The following is a 10,820-nucleotide window of genomic DNA, read 5'->3' as shown; positions in this document are numbered from 1 at the left end:
AGTCATCTAGTAGACATAATGGTTCAACAACCTCTAAAAAACCTATTTCTACATCATCTTCAGGATCTACTGATTCTACATTCTCTGCAGAATATACTGTTTCTTCATCTTCTAGAGACTCTCCTGGGTCAACATCATCTTCAGAATCTATTAGCACCAAATCTGCTAAGAGATCTACTAGTTTAACATCCACTGTAGGAGCTACTGACAGTACACCCTCTGAAGGTTTTACTGGTTCATCATCATCTGGAGGATCTATTGTTTCCAAAACATCTGCTGGATCTACTGGTTTAAGATCCTCTGCAGGATTTACTAACACCAAGTCATCTAGTGGACATACTGGTTCAACATCCTCTAAAAAACCTATTTCTACATCCTTTTCAGGATCTACAGATTCTACTTTCCCTGCAGAATATACAGCTTTCTCATCTTCGAGAGACTCTACTGGGTCAACATCATTTCAGAATCTATTAGCACCAAATCTTCTGGCAGATCGACAAGTTTAATATCCACTGTTGAATCTACTGACAATACACCATCTGAAGGATATACAGGTTCATCATCTGGAGGATCTACTGTTTCCAGATCATCTGCTGGATCCATTGGTTTAACATCCTCTGCAGGATCTACTAACATCAAGTCATCTAGTCGATATTCTGGTTCAACATCTTCTATAGAATCTATCTCTGCATCATCTTCAGGATCTATTGATTATACACCCTCTGCAGAATCTACTGCTTCCTATTTTTCTAGAGACTCTACTAGATCAACATCATCTCCAAAATCTATTAGCACCAAACATTCTGGCAGATCAACTAGTTTAACATCCACTGTAGGATCTACTGACAGTACACCATCTGAAGGATATACTGGTTCACCATTATCTGGAGGGTCTACTGTTTCCAAATTATTTGCAGAATCTACAGGTTTAACATCCTCTGCAGGATCGACCGACACCAAGTCATCTAGTGGATATACTGTTTCAACATCTATAGAATCTATCTCTACATCATTTTCAGGATCTACTGATTCTACACCATCTGCAGAATCTACTGTTTCCTCATCTTCTAGAGACTCTACTGATTCAACATCACTTTCAAAATCTATTAGCTCCAAATCTTCTGTCAGATCGACTATTTTAACATCCCATGCAGGATCTACTGACATTACGCCCTCTGAAGGTTTAACTGGTTCATCATCATCTGAAGGATCTACTGTTTCCAAATCATCTGCTGGATCTATTGGTTTAAAATCCTCTGCAGGATCTAGTAACACCAAGTCATCTAGTGGATACATGTCTACAAAATCTATCTCTACATCATCTTCAGAACCTACTGACTCTACACCCTCTGCAGAATCTACTGTTTCTTCATCTTCTAGAGACTCTAGAGGTTCAACATCATCATCAGAATCTATTCTCACCAAATCTTCTCCAAGATCAACTAGTTTAACATCCACTGTAGGATCTACTGACAGTATACCATCTGAAGGATATATTGGTTCATCATCATCCAGAGGATCTACTGTTTCCAGATCATCTGTTGGATCTACTGGTTTAACATCCCCTGCAGGATCTACTAACACAAAATCACCTAGTGGATATACTGGTTCAACATCTTCTGTAGAATCTTTCCTTACATCATCTTCAGAATCTACTGATTCTACATTCTCTGCAGAATCTACTGTTTTCGCATCTTCAAGAGACTTAACAGATTCATCATCATCTTCAGAATCTATTAGCAACAAATCTTCTGGCAAATCGACTAGTTTAACAACCACTGTACGATCTACTGACGGTATACCATCAGAAGGATATACTGGTTCATCATCATCTAGAGGATCTACTGTTTCTATATCATCTGTTGGATCTACTGGTTCAACATCCTCGGCAGGATCTACTAACACCAAGTCATCTGGTGAACATACTGATTCAACATCTTCCATTGAATCTTTCTCTAAATCGTCTTCAGAATCTATTGATTCTACATCCTTTGTAGAATCTACTGATTCTTCATCTTCTAGTCTCTCCTGGGTCAACATCATCATCAGAATCTATTCTCACCAAATCTTCTGGCAGATCGACTAGTTTACCATCCACTGTAGGATCTACTGATAGTATACCATCAGAAGGATATACTGGTTCATCATCATCTAGAGGATCTACTGTTTCCAGATCATCTGCTGGATCTACTGGTTCAACATCGTCTGCAGGATCTACTAACACCAAGTCATCTAGTGGATATACTGATTCAACATCTTCCATAGAATCTTTCTCTACATCATCTTCAGAATCTATTGATTCTACATCCTCTGTAGAATCAACTGATTCCTCATCTTCTAGTCTCTCTCCTGGGTCAACATCATCTTCAGAATCTATTAGCACCAAACATTCTGGCAAATCGACTAGTTTAACATCCACTGTAGGATCTACTGAAAGTACACCATCTGAAGGATATACTGGTTCATCATCATCTGGAGGATCTTCTGTTTCCAATTCATCTGCTGGATCTACAAGTTTAACATCCTCTGAAGGATATACTAACACCAAGTCATCCAGTATAATTACTGGTTCAACATCATCTAAAGAATCTATCTCTACATCATCTTCAGGATCTCTTGATTCTACATCTTCAGCAGAATCAACTGTTCCCTCATCCTCTAGAGACTCTACTGGTTCAACAGCATCTTCAGAATCTATTAGCATCAAATCTTCAGGCAGATCAACTAGTTTAACATCTACTGTAGGATCTACTGTATCAGAATCTTCTGCTGGATCTACTGAGTTAAAATCCTCTGCAGGATCTACTGAAACTAAGTTATCTATTGGATATACCGTTTCGACATCTTCTATAGAATCTATCTCCACACCATATTCAGGATCTACTGATTCTACACCCTCTGCAGAATCTACCGTTTCATCTTCTAGATACACTACTGGTTCAACATCAGCTTCAGAATCTATTAACACCAAATCTTCTGGCAAGTCGACTAGTTTAACATCCACTGTAGGATCTACTGACAGTACACCATCTGAAGGATATACTGGTTCATCATTATCTGGAGGATCTACGGTTTCCAGTTCATCTGCTGGATCCACTGGTTTAAGACCCTCTGTAGGATCTACTAACACAAAGTCATCTAGTGGATATACTGGTTCAACATCTATAGAATCTATCTCTACATCATCTTCAGGATCTATTGATTCTACACCCTCTGCAGAATCTACTGTTTCCTCATCTTCTAGAGACACTACTGGTTCATCATCATCTTCTGAACCTATTAGCACCAAATCTTCTGGCAATTCAACTAGTTTAACATCCTCTGTAGGATCAACTGACAATACACCATCTGAAGGATATAATGGTTCATCATCATCTGGTGGATCTACTGTTTCCAAATCACTTGCTAGATCTACTGGTTTAACATCCTCTGCAGGATTTACTGACACCAATTCATCTAGTGGATATACTGGTTCAACCTCATTGACACAATCAACTGTTTCCACATCATCTGGAGGATCTACTGTTTCTGTTTCGTCTGCAAAAACTTTAAGTTCCATATCATCCCAAGGATCTGATGGCTCAGCATCTTTTGCAGGATCTACTGACTCCTCATCAACTGAACAATCAACTGCGTCAATGCCATCTGCAGGATCTACTGACCCCAAATCGTCTGGCAAATCTACTGGATCAACATCGACAGTAGCATCAACTTCTTCAGCATCATCTACTGGATCATCTGGATCGAGTGAATAATTAACATCATTCTGATTTACTATAATATATATTGACTGCACACATTAGGGAATCTGTAATTTTTAGAAAGAAGTTGATTGACAATTTAATCACTCTTCTGAGTGCTCTATCACAACAAAAATAAAAATTTTAAAACCATATAGCATCAATATATTCAGCACTTATTTATTTTTATTTCAAAATAATAAACAAAAGATCATTATTTCGAAAATGTATCACTTCCTGTATATTAACTTACAATGAAAAGAACAAAGAAAATGAGGCTTTGGTTGTTCTCCACAAAAAAGAAAGACACATTTTACAATATGTTTTAGTACTTAATACTTCAACATCATTCATATAGGCCTATACGCAACCAAACATTTATATATAGTATATATATATATATATATATATATATATATATATATAGATATATATATATAGATATATATATATATATATATATATATATATATATATATATATATATATATATATATATTATATAATTATATATATAGGCGTGTTTTTTTTGTATACCAGACATAAAAATACATGCATAGAAATATTAGCTGCTAAACTGCATATATCAAAAGTTGGGAAAAATAAAAGTAAATTTTCATTTATTGTTTCAATCAATATATATAACTTTTATAATTAACAAATTTAGTTGACACTAAAAAAATATGAAGCCGTGGCCGAGTTCCAGAAGAATGAGAACATCAACTTTTCCGAGTTGCTAACAAGTCAATGATGATCACATTAGAAGCTATGGGAACATTCTGAATAGGAATAAATCTAATACATAATATTTTTGTGGCATCAGCCTTATCTATAACTAAGGCTAATCTTTAAAAAAATATTTGTTTCGATAATGTCAGCATCCTACTTCTTTACACAAAATAGATTTACACTTTCTTTTGAAAAATCGCCCATATTTCAAGTTCATGCTTGTGCCCTAAGCAAGCAGAAGTGTTAAGTACTCTACATTTAATCCTTTTACTCTGTCCCTTTACAATATTTACTTATTCTAAGCCAACCCACAGCGTTAACTGGATATTTATCCTTATTTGGAGCTCTGAATGTGACCTTGCCCATCTTCTATTATCATTCTTCATCATCATTTATATACCAAAAGCCCTAAGGGAAATAACAGTATTTCATATACAAGCTTGATGTCGCGAGCTATATGCCTCGCTAGAATCCATTACTGCACCTCATGTATCCCCTACCCTTCCAATCCCATACCTACACTGCCCCACCTGGGGTGGATAAACAGGTTTGCAGGAGGGTGGCTGTAGCATGTCTCTCCTACCTTCCCAATCCCCTAACCGACCCCTCCACCACCAGGGGGCAGACAAACAGGTTTGCATGAGGGTGGATCTGTCATGTCTCCCCTACCCTCCCGATTCCCTACCTACACAGCCGCCAACCAGGGCCGACAAATAAGTTAGTATGAGGAGGGTGGATGCGTCATTATTGGGATCTGGCTATTTACCAAAGCCACTAGGATGAAGCATTGAGTGGTGCCAGCTGATTAAAGCTTAGGTAATTCAGTCTGCAGTTGTATTCAGTGGTACTAAGGACTTGAAGGTCATTAAGAAGATTCATGGCTTGCTGTAGACAAGGGAATGACAGATGAGGCTGAGGCGCTTCTATCAGTCTTCTTATATAAACCACACATGGTTGCCTGTTTAATGCATAATGTTCTACTGTCCTGGAGTCATATATGCATACCACGATACTTCATGACTGATGTGATGTTAAAATAGGTACATCCTTCTACATACGAGTCACTGTAGCTTGGCCATAATGTAGCGTTAGAAATGATGCAGTAGTAAGCGAAGGTAAACTTAAACTTTTTCCATCAAAAAAATTGTTTTAGTGAGAAAAAATAGGTTATACTTTAACCCATCACTGAATGTAAGAAACCTTTCCCAGACCCTTGAAAAACTTAGCAAAATGTTAATATTTCTGTTTGTTAAATTCAGTGCAATTGAAGGATTATTTCCTTATCACCATTTAGTGCTTAAACCATAAAAATAAGCAATATTACTATAAACCTAATCAAGACAAAATCGCACGAATATAAAACATCAAATTTAACAGAAATTACAATGCACACTAATGTTGACATAAGTATAGAGGGGGGAAGAAGTCTACACTCGAAAACCTCAAAACAATACCCGAAATAAACATGCTGCCACTGCATAAGTGGAAGTATAGCCAAAAGGACAAAGCTTTCAAGACCTCTCCTACATCAATTTATGACAGACAGCTTAAATTAATTCGGAAAGTAGACTGGTATTTTTCTAATTATTTATTAAACAATACTATTTCTTGTTCAACATGCTATTTGAAAATACAGAAAAATAGAATAACCGAGGAAAGAGCACCTGTATATTCTGGTTTCCAAGGGAACTCAAGCATATGACTGTAGATGATTGCAGATGATGTTTCGTAAACATATATTGTTAGCTGGTGATAAATGAAGGAAGCTGCATATATTTTATTTAAAGGAGCTTCTAGCCGAAATATTTTCAATGTTACTCTTATTTGTCAACATGAAGGCCATGTAGATGGTATGATCACTGTTAGTATAGATTATGAAATTCCCCAAGTAAATGTTTCGGAAGAGTACAGAATAACAGACAGGATGGCTAATACGATTAGTAGCAAATGAATAGTTATCCAAAACTTCTCAAAAAGTTATAGAAACTAAAATGAAATCTTTTATGAAAGAAGTCTGACTAATGAATGTGAATGAACGTAGATATAGATTAAAAATCCTAGATGGTCCTCGTGCAGTAAGGAGGAAAAAGTCAATTTTATTCACTAAGTAGAATTCATTTTTAAGTTTAATTTTCATTTTTAGATCCCAAGTAATTTTGTAATTTAGAGCATATCTCGAGCTTTTTTTTTTTTTTTTTTGGCTAAAAAAATCACAAAAAAGTAATCCTTATAAATGATTCTTTAGGATAACATACATTGGAAAGGATATGTCTAATGTAGCATCGTATTCAATTTTACTTTATCACAAAGCTATCCAACAAAGATTTTCCAATTACGTCATATTTATGATTATAAATATATGACCACCTCTCTCAACCATTGATGTCACATTGGTGGCGACACAAGAATTCATAAATGAAAAACAACAAAGTTGATATGTACGTATTAGAGCTAACACAAACATGAACATATAAATTTTTCAAATAAATCTAACAACGATTCAAGACACACTGTTTCCCTTTAGGGACACGAAATGCCTGACTCTCACATGCTATTTCTTTTGCCTTACAATAGTGTAATGACTTCCAAGACCAAACCCTCGCTTCTTTTCAATATTCTCACCATGTATAAATTCTGCAGTACCTTTCACCGACTGTCATCTGGTAATATTGGTCTTCGCTTCAATGTTCGGACACGTGCAGCTGCACTCCCTGGACTCTTATATCGTGTCTTTGTCTAGACCCCAAATGCATTCATTGTGGGGCCACCTCATGGCTAAAACTATTCTGAGAGTGTGATTCACGTTCCCTACTGGCCAAAAGCCAACATTTCTCTATGAACAATCTGGCTGGTGAAATGTTCAAGAAATTACCATTATAGCTCTACATCATCCGACGGATCTAGTGGTTCAAGATCGTTTGAAGGATCTACTGACAAAATGTCAACTGCTGCATCACCTGATTCAACATCCCTTATCAGATCTACTGTCTTTACATCTGCTTATTTGTTTGTATGGTGTTTTTACGTTGCATGGATCCAGTGGTTATTCAGCAACGGAACCAACAGCTTTACGTGACTTCTGCACCAAGTCGAGAGTGAACTTCTACCACCAGAAATATACATCTCTCACACTTCAAAGGAATGCCAGAGAATCGAACTTACGGCCATCGAGGTGGCAGGCCAAGACTATACCAATCACGCCACTGAGGTGCTTACACCATTTGGGTAATTCAAGGCCCTCATTCCGCGGTAAAGTAGACTATGGCAGTTGACTTTTTCCTACGTTATTTTACTTACTGAACAAGAATTTAAAGTAATATTTATTCGGACAACTGTAATTAGCTCCCAGGGGCCAGTACTGAAAATGGCGAAATACATTGGACGTCCCAATCCCTAGTGGATGTCGTATCTGCGGTTACATTTCTTGTAGGGTAATTCTAAAGAATAGTTCGGCACGGACTGCAAGGAACGTAACCATGGATACAACATCCACTAGGGATTGGGGCGTCCAATGTACTTCGCCGTGTTTAGTACTGGCCCCTGGGGGTTAATTACAGTCGTCTGAATAAATATTACCTTAAATTCTTGTTCAGTAGGTAAAATAACGTAGGAAAACGTCATCTGCCATAGTCTACTTTACCGCGGAATGAGGGCTTTAAAATTACCTCAATTTGCTCCACATCATCTGGACGATCTATTTCAATATCATCACACTGTCTACTTCTATTACATCATCTGAAGTGTTTCTCCATCTTACTTTTTACTTTTATTTACTTACTTTACTTTATCTTCCCGCCACTGGCCAGTGGCATAAGGCTGATACAGTTCCTCTCCATCTGTCTCTATCCCGAGCCATTTCCCTTGCTTCCTCTAAGTTTTGGATTTCATCCTCAAGATCCCTGACAATTATGTCTATCCACCTCGTTCTTGGTCTACCCAGCGGTCTTCTTCCTATTTGTGCTGCTCTCAGTGCTCTCCTGGGGTCTCTATTCCCATTCATCCTCTCAATATATCCAAACCATTTCAGCCTTCCCCTCTTCAACCTGGTACTGACTGGCCTTTGCCTCAATCTCACCCTGATGTCTTCATTTCTAACATAATCATCCCATTTAATGCCAAGTATCCTTCTCAGCAGCTTCATCTCAAAGGCATCCAACCTTTTCTCCTCTGTTCTGGTCAGTGCCCAGGTAGACGAGCCATACATCAGGACTGGTAGTACTACTGCATTGAATATTCTCATCTTAGTTCTCAAGCTGATTTCATGCCTTGACCAAACGTTTTTTCTCAGAACCTCAAAATCTCTTGCTGCTCCTAGTTTTCTTCTTTGTATATCTTCAATTTGCCTCCCGTCTACTGTTACCACACTTCCCAAGTAAAAAAACTTCTCAACTTGCTTGAGTTCCTGTCCTCTGATTGTCATATCCTCCATGTGCACCCAATCATCATCCTTACTCACAACCATGATCTCGCTCTTCTTCGTGCTGATGTTCAAGCCAAAATTCTGTGTCTCTGTCTCCATCCTCATTACCATACCTATCAGCACCAGCCACGTATCAGCAACCAACGCAACATCATCAGCAAAGTCCAAATCCATAAAAACTTCTCCACCAATACTAGCCCCTCTGTTTTCATTCTCCATCACTCTTCTCATTATATGGTCAATATATACATTAAACAAGGTGGGTGACATAACACATCCCTGTCTTAGCCCACTTCCAACTGGGAACCAGTCACTTTGCTGTCCATCCAGCTGTACACAGCTGCACACTCCTTGGTACTAGTTCTTTAGTACCCATCATCTGAAGAATCTACGTCTCCCCATCATCTGAAGGATCTACTTTCTCCACATCATCTGAAGGTTCTATTGATTTAAAATCCTCAGCAGTATCTACTGATAGAACACCATCCATACAATATACAGGTTCAACATCATCAGGAAGACATACTGACACTATGTCAACTGGAGATTCCACTGGTTCAACATCCACTGCAGAATCTATGATCTCCACATCATCTGCAGGATCTACTGATTCTGCACATCCTACAACCTCCATATCATCCAGTGCATCAACTAGGGCCTAGTGTCGTCACTTCAACTGAAGGATCCGCTGTTTCAACATCCTCTGCACAGTATACTACAGTCTCCACATCATCAAAAGAATCTGCTGGCTCAACATAATCTCCAGAATCTAAAGCCTCCACATCACCAAAAGAATCTGCTGGTTCAACATCCTCTGCAGAATCTACTGTCACCACATCAATGGTAAAATCTAATGTTATCACATCATCACCAGAATCTACTGGTTCAACATCAATTAGAGGATCTATTGCATCCTCTACCTGATCATCACATTCAATTAAATAACGGAGATTTTCATAATTATTATGTTAATAAACTTCAATCTACACATTAGAAAGCTAACAATTTTCTTGAAAAGTAAAGCAGATATAAGTTTTTAAAAGTTCTATCACGACAAGAATAAAGAGAATAAAAAATTTTTGTTTTAAATTTCTAATAAAAAAAAAATTTAATTTTTAAATTGATCTATATAGCATTTCTCTGAAACTTGATATGGAAAAGTATTGATCAACTAACACCAAATAAACTGCAGGATCTACTAGGCCCAGTTCAACCTCTCTATGCAAGATCTCCTCTCTCCACACCATCAATAGGCACTACTGGTTCAACGTCCTCTGAAGAATCTATTAACCAAACATCATCGGGAGGATCTACTAGCTCAATATCCTCTACAGGATCTCCTGACACTACATTATCTGAGAGATACTAATTCATCATCATCTTGAGAATTACTGTCTCATCATCTGATGACACTACCAATTCAACATCATCTGAAAGATCTATTGTGTCCATGTCAACAAGAGGATCTACATACACACCTATTATCAACAGGATCATCAGGCTCAAGTAAGAAACTAAGATCTTTCAGAATAGTAATAAAATTGAATGCAATCATAAGTGATTTGGCAATTTTCAGAAAAATCCAACAGGTCTTTTGATCACATTGAGTTTTCTTATCAAAACAAAATTAAAATTGAAAACATTGTAAATAAATTCTGTACTAAAAAAAAATAAAAAACATACTTTTAAAAATAGTATACGGAAATACTGCATAAGACCACTTTGACATTAAACGCCACATAAACTGAAGGATTAACTAGATCATCATCCTATGCAGACCTATTGTCTCTGAATCACCTGCAAGATCTGTTGGGTCAACATCAAGTGCAAGATCTATTGACATTAAATCTTCTAAAGGATATACAAACTCATAATGAACTGCAGTGTCCAATGTCTCCCATAATCCAGAAGTTCTGCTGGTTCATCATCCT

The 10,820-nt window shown here is 37.3% G+C and overlaps 3 protein-coding genes across 3 annotated transcripts in view; all 3 read right to left on the bottom strand.

Moving 5' to 3' along the window:
• LOC135202512 (uncharacterized) overlaps positions 1 to 636 on the bottom strand; it is a 2,445-nt gene extending 1,809 nt beyond the window's left edge. Inside the window, exons 1-2 of the mRNA XM_064231949.1 lie at positions 537 to 636; positions 1 to 441 (exon numbers count right to left, since the gene is read on the bottom strand). The exon at positions 1 to 441 is cut by the window's left edge and continues 355 nt beyond it. Of these exons, the coding sequence (XP_064088019.1) occupies positions 1 to 441; positions 537 to 636 (541 nt within the window). The remainder of the gene's footprint in view (positions 442 to 536) is intronic.
• LOC135205514 (glutathione S-transferase Mu 4-like) overlaps positions 1 to 10,820 on the bottom strand; it is a 1,039,821-nt gene that overhangs the window by 846,511 nt on the left and 182,490 nt on the right. The window lies entirely within an intron of this gene.
• LOC135202503 (uncharacterized) lies at positions 742 to 1,944 on the bottom strand. Its single transcript, XM_064231935.1, has one exon. It carries the CDS (start codon positions 1,942 to 1,944, stop codon positions 742 to 744), a length of 1,203 nt encoding a protein of 400 aa, XP_064088005.1.

The sequence above is a fragment of the Macrobrachium nipponense genome, chromosome 24 (assembly GCF_015104395.2).
Source record: "Macrobrachium nipponense isolate FS-2020 chromosome 24, ASM1510439v2, whole genome shotgun sequence".
In the NCBI taxonomy this organism is placed as follows: Eukaryota; Metazoa; Arthropoda; class Malacostraca; order Decapoda; family Palaemonidae; genus Macrobrachium; species Macrobrachium nipponense.
The sequence above is the reverse complement of the archived record's forward strand: the minus strand, read 5'-3'. Positions and strand labels throughout refer to the sequence as shown.

Excerpts from the sequence above, each read along its gene's own strand:
- LOC135202503 (XM_064231935.1), bottom strand. The coding sequence starts at position 1,944 with ATGGAAGATGTTGAATCAGTATGTTCACCAGATGACTTGGTGTTAGTA.